The following is a 23801-nucleotide window of genomic DNA, read 5'->3' on the forward strand; positions in this document are numbered from 1 at the left end:
TCTTATTTCCATCTTCGTGGAGGTATAAGTGACAAATAAAAATTATATATATTTAAGGTGTAAGACTTGATGTTTTGATATATACACATATATGTATAATAATTGGCGTAATAAAGTTAATTACTATATCCACCTCACAGTTACCATTTTCTTTCTATTTTTTGTGGTGAGAACACATAAGATCAACCCTCTTAGCAAATTTCAAGTTTACAATACAGTATTGTTAACTATAGTCACATTACTGTATATTAAATCTCCAGAACTTAATTCATCTTGTCTAACTGAAATTTTGTACTCTGACCAACATTTCCCCCATTTTCCTTGTCCCCAGCTTCTGGCAACTACCATTGTACTTTCTGCATCTCTGAGGTTGATTATTTTAGATTCCACATATAAGTGAAATCATGCAGTATTTGTCTTTCTGTGTCTGGCTTATTTAATTTAGCATGTCTTCTACATTCATCCATGTTGTCATAAATGGCAACAATTTCCTTCGTTTTTAAGGCTGAATAATACTCCATCGTGTGAGAGACTGTGTGTGTGTGTGTGTGTGTGTTACACTTTATCTTTCGTCCATCAATGGATATTTAGTTTGTTTCCATTTCTTGGTTATTGTGAATATAATTGCAATGAACATAGGACTGTAGGTATTTCTTCAAGATACTGATTTGATTTCCTATGGATATATTCCCAGAAGTAGAAATGGTGGATCATATGGTGGCTCTATTTGTAATTTTCTGAGGAACCTCCATACTGTTTTTCCATAGTGGCTGTGCCAATTTTCAATCCCCACAAACAGTGCACAAGGGTTCCCTTTACACTCTTACCTACACTTGTCTTTTTTATATTAGCCATTTTAAATGAGGTGATATCTCATTTTGGTTTTGATTTCATTTACCTGATAATTAATGATGTTGAGCTATGTGTGGTTATGGTTGTCAACTAGACTTATTGTAGTGATCATTTCATAATATATACACATATCATATCATTATGTATGTCTTAAACTAATATGTTTATGCCAATTGTATCTCAATAAAACAAGGAAAATTGAAAAAATTTATTTTAAATATAAATAAACTTTTAAAAGAGCTACAGATTCTAGATGTTAAAAGCAAAAGCACTACCAAAGACAGAATATCCCACCCTCCTGCCCTATAGCCTCAAAAATATGGAAAAAAAGAATCTGAGGGGATCTTGGCAGAGCAGTAACACTGTCCACCATAGTGGGTAATCTAAGCCATTGAAAATTATCTCCAAAATTCTCAGAAGGAAAAGAAAAATTTCAGTATTTAGTTAACAAAACTTCATTTAAAACTATATACATATATGTTATAGCATTACATTCTTTGGTGCTGCACCTTCATTTGATTTCTAAATTATTTTGGATATAGGATTAGAAGCTATAACAGACAGAATTATCATGGGTTAAACAAGATCGGAGTTTATTTCTCCCACACATAAAAGTCTGAAGATGCTGGTTTAGACTTATAAGTTCAGGAACTGAATTTTAATTTATACTGAACACGTATTAGTTACTTTTTAGAAAGGTACAATTATGTAACAAACAAAATAATTAAAATAAAAGCAGTCATAAAAAGGAAATGATAGATTGTTACAAGGAGAAAAAGGTGATATACTTGTATAGTTCAAAGGAAATGGCAAGGTTAAGAAGAAGTGAGGATGTTCTCAAGGAAAGAATATTTGCTAGTTATACAATAGGTTTATAAATTTCTTTTTTAAAATAAATTAAAGAAGAAATTGCTTTAAAAGTAGTAAAAAGCATATGCAACTAACTTTTTCACTTATAAAAATGTTATAGTCCATTGGGTTTTGTTCTGTGCCATGGGTTTTTTCAGTAAGAACTGCAAATTCGTGGTTTTCATTCCTTAATTCATAAAGAATATGCTGAAATGTAGCTGCAGCTTCCAGAGGCTCAATTCCATAAGAGACATTTTGAAATTGCAGCACTCCTCTGTAAAATTAAGGATACAAATTTAAGTGCTTTTAAATGAATTCTATATTACAAAACTCTGACAGAATCAAAAAAGAAAAGGAGAAAATACAGAATGTTTTTGAGCTCAGTAGTTTGGCCCAAATTCTTTATGTTTTGGAGATGACTCTGACGAGACAAAAGATTTCCCCTAATCCACAAAACTAACATTTTCTTTATAGTTATAAATGCAGCAGAAATTACATGTTCATTGTTAAATGTAAAACTGTACAGCTCTACAGTGATCAAGAAATTCCCCTGTGCTCCAAGTCAGTGACTAAATGAAAGCAATGTAGAAACCATGATCAATTGCTCTCTGGTTTGCACTCCTTTAGAAAAATGATTACATTGCTTACATAATTAAAGGCTATATAATGAGAAATAAATTTATAAAAATAAAATATGTCATTATGAAAAGTCATTTATTTTGTTTATGCAGTCTGAATAAAAAATTTAAACCAAGATCTTATAATAAAAATTACAGCAGAATTAAATAAAATAGGAAAAAAAATGACAATAGAACAGATTAATGCAGCAAAAAGCTGGTTCTTTGAAAAGATAAATAAAACTGACAAACCTCTGGCTAGACTCCAAAAGGAAAAAAGAGAAAAGACACAACTAAACAAAATCAGAAATAAATAAACAAAATCAGAAATAAAAGAGAGGTTACGATAGATACCACAGAAATACAAAGGATCATACAAGAATACTGTGAAAGAATATATGCCATCATATTCAATAACCTAGAAGAAATGGGCAAAGTTTTAGATATCTATAACCATCCTAAACTGAATCACAAAGAACTGGGAAATCTAAATACACCAATTAACAGCAAGGAAATTAAAAAAATCAACAACCCCCCCAAAAAAATTTAAAAGTCCAGGACCACATGGCTTCACTAGTGAATTCTACCAAACACTCAAAGATGATTTAATAACTGTCCTTCTCAAATTTTCCCCAAAAATTGCAGAAGAGGCAACACTTCTTAACAAATTTTATGAGGCCAACATTACTCTGATATCAAAATCTGGAAAGGATAATACAAAAAAAAGAAAACTACAGACTAATATGTCTGATAAATACAGATGCAAAAATCCTAAACAAATACTCATGAATCAAATACAACAATATATTAAAAAGATTATACATCACGATCAAATGGGGTTCATTTCAGGGGTGCAAGGATGGTTCAATATAAGCAAGTCAATCAATGTGATACATGACATTAACAAAATAAAGGATAAAAATCATATGATCATATCAATAGATGCAGAAAAAGTATTTGACAACATACTACATCCACTTATCATTAAAATACTTAATAAAATGGTTATAGAAAGTACATCAACATAATGAAGGCCATATATGATAAACCTTCAGTTAATATCATAATTAATGGTGAAAAGCTGAAAGCTTTCCCTTCAAGATCAGTAAAAAGACAAGAATGCCCACTCTCAACACTGTTATTGAACATAGTATTGGAAGTCTTAGCCAGAGCAATCAGGCAAGAGAAAGAAAAAAAGGCAGCCAAATTGGGAATGAGGAAGTCAAATTGTCACTTTTTGCAGGTGACTTGATTCTTTATATAGAAAACCATAAAAACTCCTCCAAAAAAAAAAAAATCTTAGAAACAATAAACAAATAAAGTGAAGTCGCAGGACACAAAATCAATGTACAAAAATCCACTGCATTCCTATATATTAACAATAAAATTGCAGAAAAAAATGAATAAAACAATTCCTTTTGCAATTGCTACAAAAACGAATAAAATACCTAGGAATGAAAAAAAAAAAGGACGTGAAGAAGCTCTACACTGAAAACTACAAGACATTATTTTAAAAAATGGAAGAAGACACAAAGAAATGGAAAGCTATTCTGTGTTCATGGATTGAAAGAATTACCATAATTAAAATGACCATATTACCCAAAGCAATATACAGATTTAATGCAGTCCACATCAAAATCCCAATAGTATTTTTTAAAAAAACAGAACAAAAAATCATCCGATTTGTATAAAATCATAAAAGACCCCAATAGCCAAAGCAATCTTGATATAAAAGAACAAGGCTGGAGGATTCACACTCCCTGACACCAATTTATACTACAAAGCAACAATAATCAAAATAGCATGGTATTGGCAGAAAAACAGACACAGATCCATGGAACAGAATTGAGAGCTCAGAAATAAACCCATATACATGGGCAATTAATTTTCAAAAAAGGAGTCGAAAACATACATGGAGAAAAGAAAGAATCGTTAATAAATGGTGCTAGGAAAATTGTTATGTGTAAAAGCTATGTGTAAAAGAATGAAAAAAAGCTTCTATTAGTCACCATCCACCAAAATTAAGTCAAAATGGATCAAAGACCTAAACATAAGACTTGAAAAAATAAATTGCATGGAAAAAAATATAGGTACCAAACTTATGGACCTTGGTCTTGGAGAGAAGTTTATGAATTTGACCTCAAAGACAAGGGAAATAAAAGCAAAAATAAATGAATGGGATTACATCAAACCAAAAAGTTTCTGCACAGCAAAGAAATTATCAACAAAACAAAGAGGCAACCAGCCAAATGGGAGAAGATATTTGTAAACAACACCTCCAATTAGGAGCTAATATCCAAAATATATAAAGAACTCATACAACTCCACAACAACAAACCAAACAATCCAATTTAAAACTGTGCAGATGATCTGAATAGATACTTCTCCCAAGAAGACATACAAATGACCACAGACAAATGAAAAGACACTCAACGACCAGCTACTAGGGAAATGCAAATCAAAAAAACAAACAAAAAAACAATGAAATATCACCTCACACCTTTTAGATTGGCTATTATCATCAAGACAAGTAATAACAAGTGCTGGAGAGGTTGTGGGAAAAAAGGAACCCTCGTACACTACTGTGGGAATGTAAATTGGTACAGCCACTATGGAAAACAGTATGGAGTTTAAAAAAAAAATAAGAATGGAATTACCATGACCCAAAGAGGGATTGGGTCCCAGCAATCCGTCTTTTAGGTATCTACACAAAAAATCTGAAAACTTTTATCTATAAAGACATATGAACCCCTATGTTCAGTGCAGCATTATTCACAGTGGCCAAGACATGGAAATAACCACTGTCCTTCTATAGATGATTGGATAAAGAAGTGGTGTGTACATATATATATATATATATGTATATATGTATATATGTATATATACATATGTATATATACATATATGTATATATGTATATGTATATGTATATACATATACATATACACACAATAGAATATTACTCAGCAATAAGAAAAGATGAAATACTGCCATTTGTGACAACATGGATGGATCTTGACATTATTGTGCTAAGAGAAACAAGTGAGACAGAAAAAGTCGAGAACCATATCATTTCACTCATATGTGGGACATAAAACTGAAAGCAAGAAACTAACAAGATAAACAAACAAAAACTCATAGACACAGACAATAGTTAGTGGTTGGGGGGGCAATAGTGAGGGTAAAGGGGGTGAAATATATGACGACAGAAAAAGATTTGACCTTCGGTGGTAAACACAGAATGCAATAATATATAGGTGATGAATTTTAGAATTGTACACTTGAAACCTATATATTTTTACTAACCAATGTCACCCAAATAAATTTTAAGAAAGAAAAGAAGGATCCTATACTACAAAATGAGAGTGAAGAATTTCCTGACAGAATGGAAAACTCTCTAAGTACTAAGGAGGAAACACTACAATTCTTACAGAGTTTCACATATAATATTATTAGAAAAAATGAGTACTATATTAATTATTATTTGTTTATGTACAATTTTCTTCCTCTCTCTGAAGACGATTTTCCTTGAGATAAAGCATGACTTGTTTACCTTTATTTCTCTTTGTATCTCTAAACACTAGCCTCGTAGCTCGGTCATGGTAGGTATCAAAAATACTCTATTTGCTATAAAATGAGCAACTCTAAACTTAGCTCCTCAAACTTGCTGTAGTCAAACACATTCAACTGTCATTTCCATAGTTAAGAAAAAAACAAGATATAGAGCAAGGACACCAGGAAATCTAAACCTTCAAGGAAATTAGAAATTATCTGATCAGTGAGAAGAATATAGCTGAATAATCTCCACATGAGAATTTTCTTCCAGCTGCATACTTAATATCAACATAGCATATTCACTCCAGCCAAGTATCATAACTATGATGTTCACAAATCAACAGTAGAAAATACATAACCTCAGTCCTGAGCATGTGCTGAGTGTGACGACAGAATTCGGATATCCTTCAATGTATCCTTGGTAGTAGCATTGAGTCTAGAAAAGAAACCAAGTAAGGTGGTTATTTAGGAATTGACAAAACTTTCTAATGATTTCTTACTTGACAGAACTTTCTGAATATTTTTCAAAGGCTACAGTTTATATCAATATAAATAAAGCGACATTCAGAAAAAAGTCTCCCCACATTTGCCACTTTTACTATATTAACTACTCTTTTCAGATTAATACTTGGGTTTATTATTTTATACCCTGCTTCCAAAGTTAAACCCATATTTTCAGTAAAATTATTTTCCAATATATAAATTTAGGTCACCAATTAAAAAGACAAAGACTGTGAATCTGGATTTGTTTTTTATGTTTTTTAAATCATTTTAATTTTTCAATTACAGTTGACATTCAATATCATTTTATATTATTTTCAGGTGTACCACATAGCTAGACATTTACATAATTTATGAAGTGATTCCCCCGATTAGTACCCACCTGTCAATATGCAGTTATTACAATGTTATTGACTATATTCCCTATGCTGTACTTTACATTTCATTTCATGATTATTTTATTACTACCAATTTGTACTTCTGAATCCCTTCACTTTTCCACCCAGAACTCCAACCACCCTCCCATCTGGCAACCATCAGTTTGTTCTCTGTATCTACAGAGGGTGCCAAAAAAATGTACCACATTTTAAGAAAGGAAAAAACTATTAAAATTGTAATACTCAATATATACCAATAATAAAAGATGAATACAAGTCACATTTGACTTCTGCAATTACAAGAGGTGCTCAAAGTGGTTATCAGCATCCAGACACTTCTGATTACGGTGCACTACTGCTTGAGCAATATTGACCAACGTGTCCAATTGTATACATTTTTTTGGCACCTCTGGTATGAATCTGTTTGTTTTGTTAATTTGTTCTTTAGAGTCCACATATAAGTGATATCATATGGAATTGTCTTTCTCTGACTTCTTTCACTTAACATAATACCCTCTAGGTAAAACAAGTGTTCATGAGGACGTGAAGAAAAGGGAACCTTCATGCACTGTTCCTGGGATTGCAAATTGGTGCATCTGCTATGGAAAACAATTTGGAGGTTCCTCAAAAAACTAAAAATAGATCTTATGACCTAACAATTCTACTTCCGAGTATTCATCCAAAGAAATCCAAAACACTAATTTGATAAGATATATGCACCCCTATAGTCACTATAGTTCTATTTATAATAGCCAAGATACGCATATGGAAGCAACCTAAGTGCCCATCAATAGACAACTGGGGGTTATATATTTCTAAAAACTTGTGAATTTCTCCTAGGTTATTGAATTTAGTGAAATATGGTCCTTCATTCTTGTATGATCCTTTGTATTTCTGTGGTATCCGTTATATTATAACTTCTCCTTTTTCTTTTTTTTAATTTTAATTAAAGTTTACTGCGGGGACAATGGTTAGTAAAGTTACATACCATCTTTCTTTGAAAATAAGACTTAGCTGGAAAATCAGCTCTAATGCGTCTTTTGGAGCAAAAATTAATATAAAATCGGGACTTATTTTACAATAAGACCGGGTCTTATATAAGACCAGGTATAATATATACAATATAATGTAATGTAATGTAATATAATATAATATAATATAATATAATATAATATAATATAATACAATACAATATAAATACCAGGTATTATATAATATAATATAATACCAGGTCTTATATTAATTTTTGCTCCAAAAGACGCATTAGAGCAAATTATCTGGCTAGGTCTTATTTTCAGGGAAACAGGGTAGGTATCAAGCATACAATGTTTTAATACATCATCTATATATCACATTGTGGGTTCACCACCCAGTCTACTTCCATCACCAAATGTTTCTGATTTTGTTTGTGTCTTTACTCTCTTTTCCTTAGTGAGTCTAGCCTTGGATTTGTCAGTTGTATTAATCTTTTCAAAGAACCAGCTCTTTGTTGCATTAACTTTTTTCTATTGTCTTTTTTCTCTATTTCATTTAATTCTGCTCTGATCTGCATTATTTCCTTCATTCTGCTGATTTTGGGTCTCATTTGTTCTTCTTTTTCTAGTTCTTTAAGGTGTAATGTTAGGTAGTTTATTTGGGATTTTCTTTTTGGAGATGAGCCTACAATGCTATAAACTTCCCTCTTTTTACCACTTTTGCAGCATCCTAATAATTTTTATATGATGTATTTTCTTTTTATTTATTTATTTATTTATTTATTTATTTATTTATTTATTTATTTATTGGGGTGACAATTGTTAGTAAAATTACATAGATTTAAAGTGTACAATTCTGTATCACATCATCTATAAATTACATTGTGTGTTCACCACCCAGAGTCAGTTCTCCTTCCATCACCATATATTTGATCCCCCTTACCCTCATCTCCCACCCCCCAACCCCTTACCCTCTGGTAACCACTAAATTACGTTCCCCAGATTAATTTTCAAACCCCGTGGCCATCTTGTGGTTACTGATTGTTTTCTAACCCCCTCACCTTCCCCCTTACCCCCACCCCCCTGCCCACCTAGCAACCCTTAGTTTTTCCTCTTTGTATCCAAAACTGTTTCTGATTAGTTCATTCACTTATTCTTTTCTTTAGATTCCACATATGAGTGAGATCATATGGTACTTATCTTTCTCTGTCTGACTTATTTCACTTAACATAATGTTCTCTAGGTCCATCCATGTTGTTGCAAATGGTAAGATTTCTTTCTTCTTTATGGCTGCGTAATACTCCATTATATAAATGTACCACAGTTTCTTGATCCAGTCATCTACCGATGGGCATTTCGGTTGTTTCCATGTCTTAGCTATTGTGTATAGTGCTGCAATAAACATAGGAGTACATAAAGATTTTTGAATTGGAGTTTTGGATTTCTCCGGATAGATACCTAGGAGTGGAATTACTGGATCATAGGGTAGTTCCATTTTCAGATTTTTGAGATACCTCCATACTGTTTTCCATAGTGGCTGCACCAATCTGCAATCCCACCAACAGTACACAAGCGTTCCCTTTTCTCCACATTCTCGCCAGCACTTGTTGTTTGTTGATTTATTGATGATAGCCATTTTGACTGGGGTGAGGTGGTATCTCATTGTGGTTTTTATTTGCATTTCTCTGATGGTTAGTGAGGTTGAGCATTTCTTCATATGTCTGTTTGCCATCTGTATGTCCTCTTTAGAAAAATGTCTCTTCAAGTCCTCTGCCCATTTTTTAATTGGGTCGTTTGTTTTTTTGGAGTTGAGTTGAGTGAGTTTTTCATAGATTTGTGATATTAATCCCTTATCAGATATATCATTGGCAAATATCTTTTCCCATTCAGTAGGATCCCTTTTTGTTTTATTGATGGTTTCCTTTGCTGTGAAAAAACTTTTTAGTTTGATATAATCCCACATTTATTTTTTCTCTTACTTCCCTCGCGCAAGGGGATATATCAATAAAAATCTTACTCCGGGTAATGTCTGTGAAGTTTCTTCCAATATTTTCTTCTAGGTATTTTATGGTTTCAGATCTTACATTTAAGTCTTTAAGCCATTCTGAATTTATTTTTGTATATGGTGTAAGGAGGTGGTCCAGCTTCATTTTTTTGCATGTGTCTGTCCAGGTTTCCCAGCACCATTTATTGAATAGACTGTCTTTACCCCATCATACATTCTTGCTTCCATTGTCGTAGATTAAATGGCCATATAGGCGTGGATTTATTTCTAGACTCTCTATTCTGTTCCACTGATCTATGTGTCTGTTTTTATGCCAGTACCATGCTGTTTTGATTACTGTAGCCTTGTAGTATAATTTGAAGTCAGGTATTGTTATACCTCCCACTTTGTTCTTATTTCTCAAGATTGTCTTGGCTATTCGGGGTCTTTTATGGTCCCATATAAATTTTAGGATTATATGTTCTATTTCTGTGAAAAACATCGTTGGTAGTTTGATAGGAATTGCGTTGAATATGTATATTGCCTTAGGCAGTATGGACAATTTAACTATATTAATTCTTCCTATCCCTGAACATGATATGTGTTTCCATCTATTTATATCTGCCTTCATTCCTTTCTTCAGTGTCTTATAATTTTCTGAGTACAGATCTTTTACTTCTTTGGTTACATTTATTCCCAGGTATTTTATAGTCTTTGGAGCAATTGTAAATGGGATTGTTTTTTTAATTTCTCCTTCTGATGTTTTATTATTGGTATATACAAATGCAACTGATTTCTGAATATTAATTTTGTATCCTGCTACTTTACTAAATTCATCTATCAGCTCTAATAGCTTCTTGGTGGAGTCTTTAGGGTTCTCTATATATACTATCATATCATCTGCATATAATGATAATTTTACTTCCTCCTTACCAATTTGGATGCCTTTTATTTCTTTTTCTTGTCTGATTGCTGTGGCTAGAACTTCCAGCACTATGTTGAATAGAAGCGGAGATAGTGGGCAACCTTGCCTTGTTCCTGATCTTAGGGGGAATGGTTTTAGCTTTTCCCCATTGAGTATGATGTTAGCTGTGGGTTTGTCATATATGGCCTTTACTATGTTGAGATATGATCCCTCTATTCCCACTTTCTTAAGGGTTTTTATCATAAATGGCTGTTGGATTTTATCAAATGCTTTTTCTGCATCTATTGATATGATCATGTGATTTTTATTTTTCATTTTGTTAATGTGGTGTATCACATTAATTGATTTGCGGATGTTGAACCACCCTTGCATACCAGGGATGAATCCCACTTGATCATGGTGTATGATCTTTTTAATGTATTTCTGAATTCTGTTCGCTAATATTTTGTTGAAGATTTTTGCATCTATGTTCATTAGAGATATCGGCCTGTAGTTTTCTTTTTTTGTGGTGTCTTTGTCTGATTTTGGGATCAGGGTGATAGTGGCTTCGTAGAAAGTGTTTGGGAGTCTTCCCTCATTCTGGATTTTTTGGAAGAGCTTGAGGAGAATAGGTGATAATTCTTTTTTGAACGTTTTGTAAAATTCACTTGTAAAGCCATCTGATCCAGGGCTTTTGTTTGTTGGGAGAATGTTGATTACTGATTCAATTTCCGTGGTGGTTATCAGTCTATTCAGGTTTTCTGTTTCTTCTTGAGTTAGCCTTGGAAGGTTGTACGCCTCTAGAAAATTGTCCATTTCTTCCAGATTCTCAAATTTGTTGGCATATATTTGCTCATAGTAACTTCTTAAAACTTATTTGTATTTCTGCGGTGTCTGTTGTCACTTCTCCTCTTTCATTTCTGATTTTGTTAATTTGGGTCCTATCTCTGTTTTTTTTAATGAGTCTGGCTAAACGTTTGTCGATTTTGTTTATCCTCTCTAAGAACCAACTCTTGGATTCATTGATCTTTTGTATTGTTTTTCTGGTTTCTATTTCATTTATTTCTGCTCTGATCTTTATTATCTCCTTCCTTGTGCTCCCTTTGGGCTTATTTTGCTGTTCTTTTTCCAAATCCCTTAAGTGTGAAGATAAACTGTTGATTAGTGATGTTTCTTGTTTCTTTAGGTAGGCCTGCAAAGCTATGAATTTCCCTCTTAGGACTGCTTTCACGGCATCCCATAGATTTTGGGTCGTCGTGTTTTCATTTTCGTTTGTCTCGAGATATCTTTTGATTTCTTCCTTGATCTCCTGCTTGACCCATTCATTATTTAGTAATAAGTAATTCAGCCTCCATGAATTGGTGTGTCTTCCAGTTTTTTTCCTGTAGTTCATTTCTAATTTCATAGCATTGTGATCAGAGAAGACAATTGGTATGATTTCAATTTTCTTAAATTTATCAAGACTTGTTTTGTGGCCTAACATATGGTCTATCTTGGAAAATGTTCCATGTGCGCTTGAGAAAAACGTGTATTTTGCAGCATTGGGGTGAAATGTTCTGAAAATATCGATTAAATCCAAGTGGTCCAATGTATCATTTAAGGCTGTTGTTTCCATATTGATTTTCTGTCTGGAAGACCTGTCCCTTGTTGTCAGAGGTGTGTTGAAGTCCCCGACTATAATAGTGTTACTGTTGATCTCTGCCTTTATGTCAGTCAGTACCTGTTTTATATATTTAGGTGCTCCTATGTTGAGTGCATAGATGTTTACTAGGGTTATGTCCTCTTGTCGGATCAATCCCTTTATTATTATATAGTGCCCATCTTTATCTTTTAGTATGTTCTTCATTTTAAAGTCTATTTTGTCAAATATAAGTATTGCAACTCCAGCTTTCTTCTCGTTTCCATTTGCATGAAACATCTTACTCCAACCCTTCAATTTCAGCCTGTGTGTGTCTTTTGTTCTGAGGTGAGTCTCTTATATACAGCATATACAAGGGTCTTGCTTTCTTATCCAGTCAGCCACCCTATGTCTCTTGATTGGAGCATTTAATCCATTCACATTTAAAGTGATTATTGATAGGTACATAGTTATTGCCATTTTTAAATTTGTAGTTAGGTTGTTTTGATCTTTCTTCTATTTACAGAAGTCCTTTTAGTATTTCTTGCAATGCTGGCTTGGTGGTAATAAATTCTTTTAGCTTATTTTTTTCTGGAAAGCTCTTTAATCTCTCCATCAACTTTAAATGATAGCCTTGCTGGATAAAGCAATCTAGGTTGTAGGCCTTTGTTTTCCATCACTTTGAGTATCTCCTGCCACTCCCTCCTGGCCTTCAATGTTTCTGTAGAAAAATCATTTGATAGTCGTATGGGAGTTCCCTTGTATGGAACCCTCCGTCTTTCTCTTGCTGCTTTTAGGATTCTCTCTTTGTCTTTAAGCTTTGCCATTTTAACTATAATGTGTCTTGATGTGGACCTGTTTGGATTTATCCTGGTTGGAACTCTCTGCACTTCCTGGGCTTGTATGTTGGTTTCCTTCATCAGGTTGGGGAAGTTTTCAGACATTATTACTTCAAATATGTTCTCAATCCCTTGCTTCCTCTCTTCACCTTCTGGTATTCCTATGATGTGCATGTTGTTGCGCTTGATGTTATCCCAGAGGTCTCTTAAGCCATCCTCATTGTTTTTTATTGTTTTTTCTTTCTGTTGTTCCGTTTGGGTGATCTCTGCTATCTTGTCTTCTAAGTTGCTGATTCGATCCTCTGCTTCATCTAACCTGCTGGCAATTCCTTCAAGTGAGTTCTTAATTTCGGTAATTGTGTTCTTTAGTTCTAACTGGTTGTTCATTATGATTTCTACATCCTTCTTTATGTCTTCTCTAAGCTCCTTAAACATTCTTATCACCAGTGTTCTGAACTCTGTCTCTGAAAGGTTGGTTACGTCTGCTTCATTTGGTTCCATTTGTGGAGGTTTCTCCTGTTCTTTTATTTGGGACGTGTATCTTTGTTTCCCCATTCTGGCTGACTCTCTGTGTTTGTTTTGATGTATTAGGTAGATCCCCTAGAGTTCTTAGTTCTTGTTAGGTTATCTTATGTAGTATGTGTCCTTTATATTTGACTTGCACTACGTCGTTCTTCTCCTCTGCGTGTGCTCCAAAGGTGACTCTTGTGTTGTTTATATTGTCCTGTTCAAGAAGATCTTTAATTGCTTTTTGCTTGTGAGTAGGTGTGGTTAACTCCTGGGCTGACTCGTTGTGAGACTTGGCTCTGCCCCCCGCAGGGTGTTCTGCTGCATGAGGGTTGACCACTTAAATGTGGTTTGGCCTCTATGGGCTCTAGTGCCTGCAGAGAATTCCCTCTGGGTGTGTGACTTGTAGGTCAAACCCGGTAGTACTCTGGTTTGGTCTGGAGTTGGCCTCTGGATATGCTGAATCTTGTGCCTCTTAAGCTGGGCCATGGTAGGGCAGTTTCAGAACAAAGCAAATCACCAAGCACAACAGCAACAACAACAACAAAGAAAAAAATCAAATACATTCACATGTAAAAACACCCGATAACCCCCACTTGACACAGGCAAAGATATCAAAGATATAAAGACAAAGCAAAACAAAGCAAAACAAAAGGCAGTGACAGTCTTGGCTTAAGCCCACCAAGTAATGTCCAGGTTGTCCTCTGCTGTACCAAAGAGCCCCCTGCTTATTGCGCAGGCAGAGCCGATCACCCGGTGCCCAGAGTGACTTTGGGACTGTAGATTTAAATGCGTGGGCCTGAGGGGTCTGGATGATAGTTTTTACAAAGTCAGTGCAGTTTCTGCCCTTGCCTGCACATATGCACACTGAGAGTAGCACCACCAGCCCCTGTCCAGTACTCCTGAGTCTTAGGGCACTTCTTCAGTGTGTGTGTGTATGGGGGGGTGCGGGCGGGAGATTTCTGAGCTGCTGAAAGCCCAGAGCTGCGTCTGCCTTACTGCTGATCCCTGGGAGTGTCTCTGCAGTTGCACTTGCCCCGCCCTAGGCAGGCCAGAAAGGGTGGGGGCTGGGGATGGAGGGGTCTTCTCTCTCCCAGCCCAGCCTCAAGTCACCCTCTTCCCGCAGGCCAGAAAAGGTTGTGGCAGAGGGTGGAGGAGTCTCTTCTCTCCAAGCCCAGCCAAAATCACACTCTTCCCAGTCTCCCTGGGTCAGGGCTGCCTGTCAGGCTTCCCAGAGCCTGAGCACTACTAAGGCTCCTCTGACACTACTCCTCAGTTCAGGGGCCAGTTTAAGTCTCTGGAAGGGCGGGGGTAGGATTGGAAGAGCGGGGTGGGGGAGGGGCCCAGTTATGGAGTCTGTGTTCTTTGTCCGCCCTAGGGCCCACTGGCCGCCCTCCCGGCGGGAGAAATCAGCCGTGGGACGCAGGGAAAGAGTCCACCTCCTGGTCTCTGTGCTCTCTGCTCCACCCTGGGATCCTGTGCGTGCCCGGAACTGCGGGTGCCACCGCGGTTTTCACCGCCGCTGCCACCGCTGCCGGCAGAGACCCCGCGGGCCCGCGCGTTTTCACTCCGCTCCCTTCCTTCCTTCCCCTGCTCGCCCAATTAGCGCACCTTCAAGTAATCCTTAGCTTCAAGTAATCCACGAGTCTCTTAGCTGTTCTGTGTGATGAGCAAAGAGTTCTTTGATGGGTTATAGGTCCCGTTTGTAATAAGATCCGGAGGAGAACTCAGAAAGTGCGCCCTGCTGCCGCCATTCCTATGACCAATATGATGTATTTTCATTCTCATTTGTTTTGATGTGTATTTTGACTCTTATTAATATTTCTTCTTTGACCCAGTCGTTCTTTAGTAGCATGTTGTTTGATCTCCATGTATTTGTGGGTTTTTTTGCATGCCCTCTTTTTGCAGTTGATCTCCTATTTCAAAGCATTGTGGTTGGAGAATATGCTTAGTGTGACTTCAATCTTCTTAAAGTTGTTGAGGGTAGTTTGGTGCCCAACATATGGTTTATCTTTGAGAATGTTCCATGTACACTAGAAAAGAATGTAGTCTAGTGTTCTGGGACGAAAGACTCCATAAATGTCAATTATGTCCATTTGGGCTAATGTGTCATTTAAAGCTGATATTTTCTTATTGATTTCCTATTTGGATGATCTATCCATAGCTGTCATTTGGGTATTTAGGTCCCCTACTATAATTGTGTTTTTGTCAGTTTCTCCCTTCAGTTCTGTTAGTAGCTGCTTTATAAATTTTGGTGCTCCCTGACTGGGAGCATTACATTGATAAATGTTATGTCTTCTTGTTGTATTGTCCCTTTATTGTTATGAAATGTCCATCTTTATCACTTGTTACTTTTTTTATCCTGAAATCTGTTTAGTCGGATATAAGTATGGTTATATCCATTTTTCTCTGGATATCATTTGCTTGGAGTGTCAATTTACATCCTTTAAGTGTGAGTCTATATTTGTCCTTGCAGCTGAGATGTGTCTGCTAAAAGTAGCATATTGTTGGGTTTCGGTTTTTGATCCAATCTGCTACTCTGTGCCTTTTTATTGGTGAGCTCAATCCATTTAGATTTAAAGTGATTATTGATATATGAGGATTTCCTATAGCCATTATATCTTTTATTTTCTGGTAACTCAGTGTCTCCATTGTTTCTTTGCCTTTGTGTTTCTGTCTGTTGCTTTCGTTTGGTGGCATTCTATGATTTTTCTCCTCTGTTTCCTCTTTTTTTAAGTTTTGTGTCTCAGTTCTGGATTTTTTGTTTTTTTAGTGGTTACCATTAAGTTCATATAAAAGAAAGTTTCACATACAAGTATACAATAGTCTTTTTTCTTCAGCATGCTTCTTATTTCCATTCCCCTTAGCAAATTCATACTTTTACTCTCTCCCCTTTTATGTTTTTGTTGTCACAAATTATCCCTATTTATGCTGAGAACAATATACTTTAAAAATGTAGAATACACTTTCTTTTTCAAGAACATGGAACATTTACAAAATGAAAACATATTCTGGCCATGAAGCATGAGAACAAATTTTAAACTGAAATCATACAAAATTTGGTCTCTGACTACAGTACAATTAAGCTAGAGGTTTATCAAACATCATCACAAAAAAAAGTAAGATTATATAATTTCCAAGATTCAATAGTGCTATAACTTTTGATAGGAATCAATGTAAGGCTTCTTATTAAAACACTTGCTTATGATGAAACTAAGGGGAGGAAAGAAGAAGCAAGAAAAGGAAACCGATGGTCCTATCCAATAGGACCATAAATATAAATGAAGTATTAGGTTGGTGCAAAAGTATCTGCAGTTTTTGCGATTATTTTTAACCAATTATTTTTTAATTACTTTGGCAACAACTTAATAACATGGTTTCTAATTCTGTATTTCAACAAATTTTTATTATATGCTAACTATATGCCAGGTATATTTCTAGGAACCAGGGATACATCAGTATATAAAACAGACAAAAACCCCTACCCTCATGAAGATTACATTTCACTGGAGAAACAGAAAATAAATAGATAAAATATATGACACATCATATATTGATAACCATTATAAAGAAAAACAAAACAGCTAAGGGAAGAGTATTAAGGGTAAGAGTGCAGTTTAAAATAGGGGTTAGTCAAAAATTAACGGGCTATTTTGAGCAAAGAGCTGACGGAAATGAAGGATAAAAGCATGTGGATATTTTGGAAAAGAACAAGCATCTGGATCAGAGGAAATAAAAAGTGCAAAGTTCTTGAAAGGAGAACATGTCTGGTATGTCTGAAGAACAGCAAAGAGAGAAATGTGATTGAAACAGAGTGAGCAACGTAGAGAATAACAGGAAATTAGGTCAGCGAGGTAAAGAGAACCAGATTATATAAAGGCTATAGGATAGTGAATGACTTTGGTTTTCACTTTGTGAGCAATAGGTGGTCATCCCATGGAGAGTCTGAGCAGAGCAGCAACATGATCTGGTTAGATTTTAACAGGATCGAACTGGTTGCCATGTTGAGTACTGACTGAGGGGATGGGTAAGCTGTGGAAGCAGGGAGATTATTCAAGAAGTAACGGCTATAATCCAAATTAAATATGATTTTTAAATACTTAGAAAAGAGTGGTGTCACTCTTTTATTAAAAGTGTCAGTAGATGAAGACACCAAAAAAGAGTGGATAATCTAAAGGGTAGATTCAATAGGATTTCTTGATGGATGGAATAAGGGGTTTTCAGCAAAAGGAAAGGTTTTTCAATCTATGATTTTGTGTCCAGTAACCTTTGTGTTTGCTTTAAATATTTTTCAATTTATATTCATGTATTCAACAAAATATTAATTAATTAATTAATCAATCAATCAAATGGTATTTCTGTTCTAGGCAAAGTGGAAAGTTCTAAGTCAATACAGTTTGTCTTTAATTTACCAAGATTTCAGGAAAGCATAAAAGCGGGGAAACTGACGCAATAACTGGATCCCTTAAATATATCCATTGTGAATAGAGACTTCTGTATTAGGAAAGCATTTACTCAATGTAATAAAGGTTTAAAAAATCTGTAAAGTGGAACTTAAATCTTACCTGAATATTTGAAGAATAAGAATTCACAGATCCTTGATTATACAAATAAACCATAAAATTATCTGCTAAAAAAAATCTAAACGTAAAAAAGAGTGACAGAATTTTAAAAGTTATTCTTTTTGAAACATATAAAGCAGTGGCCTGCAAACTAACATGCTCAGGCCAAATCTGACCTACCCTCTGTTTTTTTTTAAAGTTTTATTGGAACAGTCACACCCATTTAGTTATGTATGGTCTATGGCTGCTTTCCTGCTACAACAGCAGAGTTGAGTCATTTTGACAGAAATAGTATGGCCCTCAAAGCCAAAAATACTTACTATCTGGGCTTTTAGAGAAAAATTTGCCAACCCCTGACAAAAATAGTATTTTCTTTTGATATATATGCACTTTTTATTCAAAACAATACACATTTACTCAAAACAATTTTCTTATCTTAATGAACTCCTTTAAAGAAAATAAGAAGGGACTATAAGATGAATGAAAAGTATTTTAAAAATTACAAAGATATGAACTGAAGGTAGAATTATGAGAGTTGTCTGTTCTTTCATTCTTTCTAAATTTTACTACCATGCATGCATATTACCTTTACAATGAAGTGGAAGAGTAATGTGTAAAAGTCATATTAATCTGAACATAGGTACTAAAACTACAAATCTAAGTTCAATCTCCTCTGGTACCATTCTCTGTATTAATGCTATGTTAGTTAGAATTCTTCATCTCTTGCTTACTCCTCAATCCAAAGTAATATAACTAGACCACCCAGACTAGTTTCTGTTGGGAATCCTCCACTAAAACTGATCTCATATAGATTACCAGTGACCCCCTATTTTCAAATCCAAAAGGCAGTTTGAAGTCAAGTAAACTACTCTAATGCACTTCATATTGCTGACCACATTCCCTTTCTTTAAACCATCTACTCTTCAACTTCAATCTTACTATGTCTCCCTGGTTTTTCTTGTATCTTTCCGTCTGCTTCTATAAATCCTTTAATCTGGATCCTTGTTTCTTCCCTTAAGTGTTTCCATGGCACTTATTTCTGGGTTTGTTTTCCTTCTCACCTTTAATATTCACCCCCACCTCTATAGATTTATCTTGTTCATTTCTGGTGTTTCACTTATACCTACCGTACATAAAAAGATGGCTTTAAAACCCACATTTCTCTCCCATGTGCTAAACCAATTCCAATTGCCAACTAGACATTTCTCCTGGGATATCCCACAAGCACTTTATATACAACCTCTCCAAAAATGAGCCCATATTTGCCGACTCAGATCTGCTTCCCTTCTCCTTCACTGCCCCACTAAATCTCTGCCACCACTGTATCCAATCTGTTAGCTAATCTTTTTCTGCCACCTCAGGATGTCTCAAAAAAAAAAAACCCTACCTCTACATGTAGTTCCGCTTCTCATTATTTCTCACTTAAGTTACTTGCAATAACATAATTGGCATTATACTGTCATAATCATCATGCATGTGATTTTTCCAAACAATATATACATGTTCTATCCATCTATGCTCCAGTCCCTATTTTCTTACCACTATTCATAGGCCTGATAAGATGTTCAAAAGCACTGTGCGTTCTCTCACTTTCCCTCTTATACACTTGAAAAGTTCTTTGTGTTGTCATTTACCATATTCTTCTGTATACAGGAATAGGTTAACTCTTCTTTTATTCAGTACCATTCTTTGACATCTTACACAATGAATCACTTGCTTACACATCTCTAAGAAACTTCCCCTCAGCCAAAAAAACCTTTGTTTCTTCTTTCTTAGAAAGCATTCATCTAAGTCTATTCTTCTTTCTCTATTCACTGTTTTCGAAAAGTTATTTACACTTACTACATTTCTCACAATTCATCTCTCCCTAATTCCATGTAGTCTAGCTCTACACCCAAAATTTAACTGAAACTGTCCTCTCAAAAGTCACTTCTAAGCTAGCTTTTCTCAATGGGGTTTTCATTAGAGAATTAAAACCTACAAAAAGTTATTTCAAGTATTGTCTCAATTCTCTGAAGGACGATACATAACTAGTACTATTTTCCATAAACTATTCACTAGCTCCCACAGAGTGTATGATCTAATTTCTGTATTAAATCCTTTACTCCACATCCTTGACCAAATCGTAACTGATGCAATCAATTACAGATTTATTTCTTATTTTGGCATGTGATTATACAGGTCCTGCTGGTTCCATCAACTTAAGATCATATAGATTAATCTTCAAGAGGTGAATACCTATTTTTTCTGTTCCTGATTCACAAAAGACTACTTGAGGCATTAAGACCAAAAATTTAGTTAATTCACAGGGGAGATGATGTTCATCTGAGACATCTGAAAATGTTATTAACAACTACACTTATTATTTTTAACAGTCCATTCTTATCATAAGTAAACAAATTCATATAAATAAAATGAAATCTAAAACTAAAGAATACAAATATTACCTTTGCTTAAGGTGTACAGTATATGGTTTCTCATCTATTGGAATAATATAGGATATCTGCTCCTAGAGAATCCAAAACAACTGAGAGTGAAGACAAATGCAATAGAATAAGCAAAACAACAATTTTATATCAATTAATCCCTCCAAACAATGCTTAAAATATCTTGATTAAATTGTCTCAGATTATGTGTGATTTAAAATCTGTAACAACGTATCAAAAATTGACATTTACTTATTTTATAGTACATTCTATTTACACAAAAATAAGCCCAATCTAAGGATTTACACAGTTTTAGCAATCTATAGATAACTGAGATTTAAGCTCTTCTGAAAGAAGAGACTATGTGCTATGTCATAATGTCTAGTCAGGTGGCATCATTGGGATAATAAAATATATCTATATCAGTGAAGCTTACTCCATTTGCCACAAAAATTATTTTAACCATTTTCCTAAAATGTATTGCCTATTTCCCATATTTTTAAACAGAAGATTCTTGAACAAATTGGGTATTGTTTTTGACACTATCACTACTATTCTCCAGTTAAAACATGGATTGCAATGAATAATAATATCAGTAAGTCGGTAAACCTGAGTACTGAGATTTTATTCAAGAATAGAGAACATGTGCAAAGCAAGACTGACAGATGTTTTCTATGACAGCATCATAGAAAACTCAGTAAAGGCATATAAAAACCAAAAGACACAAATACCAGAACACAGAAGCAGATAAGCCTTCTAGGATCTGTAACAATATAAAGTAACCAGCAGACTTTACAAATCAAAAATACAACGCAATAATGTAGGGTGTTAAAAGGTCTGACAAATGGTCAAAAACAAAACAAGAAGGTTAACATCACTGGTGTTAAGTTGATATCAGGTACCCACTGCTATGATTTGATGAGAAGAGCACTTTACAGTAATCTTTCCTAAAACTCATAACCTCAGCCTAATAATGAGGGAACATCAGAAAAATCCAAATTGAAGGACATTCTGCAAAATATCTGACCAATACTCTTTCAAACTATCAAGATCATGAAAAATAAGGCAAGATAGAGAAACAAGGCAAAGGAGGAGGGACATAACTAACTGCAATGTAGGATCCTCTGTAGGCTCCTTGAACAGAAAGAGTACCTTAGTGGAAAAACTGGTGAAATCAAAATAAAGCCTGCAGTTTAGTTAGTAGTAATTTATCAATGTTAATTTCTTAGTTTTGACAAATGTAATCTGTCAACATAGTTATATAAAATGTTATTTTAGGAGAGCTGAGTAAACCGTTTCCCCTACTACAAAGGGGAACTCTCTGTAGCATTCTGCAATTTTCTCTAAATCTATAATTATTCCAAAATTTTAAGTTTATTTTTTAAAAATCAAAACCAGAAATAAATTGAAGAAAGAAATAGAGGATGACGTCATAAAAATGGCAGCGTGAGGTAAGTCTCTTGAAATCTCCCCTGGAATTTACAACTAATCGAACAACAATAACTCCACAAAGGACTCCCTGCATAGCAGACAGGCAAGACGAAGAGGCCCACTACTGAATACACCTAAAGGTGGGCAAATTGCGAGAGCAGGGGAGAAGGGAAGGGAGAGGTGCAGAGACAGGGGCAGCATCGGCACAGGACGCAGACCTAGCTCAGTGCTCGGAGCTCGCTGCATCCCGGAACTGCCGCAGCTGCGGAAGAGGGAAGAAATCGGACTGCTAGCGCTCCGCTTATGGCCCACAGGACTGAGGGAACAATAGATAACACGGCTGAACCCAACGCTCACGGCAAAACCTCAGAGCAAAGACTGAGGGAAAAAGGCTGAAAACAGTGGTTTAAGCCCTCACTGCCAAGCAGAAAATGGAAGTCTTAGGCACTGAGCCTAGCTGCCCACTCCTTACCCTCCCAGAGTTGGCCCCGCCCCCATCTGCCCAGTGCCAGAAGCAGAACAGTAGTAGTGTCAGATCAAAAGAACAGAACATTTGCAGTACTGAGAATTGTGATCCACAGACAGGACTCACAGTCCAACTAGTTTCGGCAAAAGAGAGGGAACTCTGGAAGCAAGACTGGCTGTGGTGGTGGTTGCCGCCATTGCTCTGGGCCACCTCCCACAACCCACCCAACCCCTGTCCCCACTTATCTGGGCGGATCCCTACAGGAGTAAACAGAGCTGCTGAAACACACCGGCTCTGAACCTGGTGCAGGAAGAGCTTTGGAACTTCAGAAGCTCTCCACATCCCCCAACAGAGGCATCGCCCTATGACTCAGGCAAACTGTTTACAGAAGAGAAGCCCACCTTCCAGGGAATCCTCCCATTGTGTGAGAAGCAGGAATAGTGCAGAGAAAATATAACACTACAGTGTGAGAGAGAATAAAAGGCTGCAGTAGGAGAGAAAATAAAACATTCTTCCAACACCTCATGGAAAACAAAAGAAAGACCTCTTCCTATCAACCTGTTGCAGAACCCACTCCTGTAGATGTCTAGGAAGAGAAATGATAAATCTAATTGCCATGAATAACCAACGTAACAAGACATATCCGAAAGAAAATGAAAAGTCTCCAGAAAATGAACTTAAAGACATGGAAATATGTGACTTAAATGACAGAGAATTCAAGATTGCAGTTCTTATAAAACTCAACGAGATGCAAGAAAATACAGGCAGTTTAATGAACTCAGAAACACAATCAAAGAACAAAATGAACATTTTACCAAAGAGATTGAAATTTAAAAAAATACGCAAATAGAATTTCTGGATATTAAGAACTCAATAAAAGAAATGAAGAATGAAATAGCCAGCTTAGGTAGTAGAGTTGACCAGATGGAGGAAAGAATCAGGGACATCGCAGAAAGAAGTTTGGAAATGACATGGATGGAAGAAGAAAGAGACTTGAGACTTAAAAGAAATGCAAGAACTCTACAAGGACTTTCTAATTCCATCAGAAGAGCAATATAAGAATAATGGGCATACCAGAAGGAGCAGAAATACAGAAGGGAACAGAGAGTACATTCAAACAAATAGTCGACGAGAACTTCCCAAAATGTGCAAAGAACTGGATCCTCGAATCCAAGAAGAAAATAGAACACCTAATTACCTCAACCCCAATAGGCCTTCTCCAAGGCACATTGTATTGAAGCTGCCAAAAGTTAAAGACAAAGAGAGAATCCTCAAGGCAGCCAGGGAAAAGAAGACGGTAACCTACAAAGGAAAGCCCATTAGATTATCATCAGATTTT

At 35.4% G+C, this 23801-nt stretch overlaps 1 protein-coding gene across 1 annotated transcript in view; it reads right to left on the reverse strand.

Annotated features, from left to right (window-relative positions):
* The window catches only part of ADAM32 (ADAM metallopeptidase domain 32), a 92256-nt gene that overhangs the window by 66288 nt on the left and 2167 nt on the right, over window positions 1–23801 (reverse strand). The window contains exons 2-5 of the mRNA XM_033104017.1: window positions 20587–20648; window positions 18143–18218; window positions 6233–6309; window positions 1798–1975 (exon numbers count right to left, since the gene is read on the reverse strand). Coding sequence (XP_032959908.1) covers window positions 1798–1975; window positions 6233–6309; window positions 18143–18218; window positions 20587–20648 — 393 coding nt within the window. The remainder of the gene's footprint in view (window positions 1–1797; window positions 1976–6232; window positions 6310–18142; window positions 18219–20586; window positions 20649–23801) is intronic.

Source organism: Rhinolophus ferrumequinum, chromosome 4 (genome assembly GCF_004115265.2).
Source record: "Rhinolophus ferrumequinum isolate MPI-CBG mRhiFer1 chromosome 4, mRhiFer1_v1.p, whole genome shotgun sequence".
In the NCBI taxonomy this organism is placed as follows: domain Eukaryota; kingdom Metazoa; phylum Chordata; class Mammalia; order Chiroptera; family Rhinolophidae; genus Rhinolophus; species Rhinolophus ferrumequinum.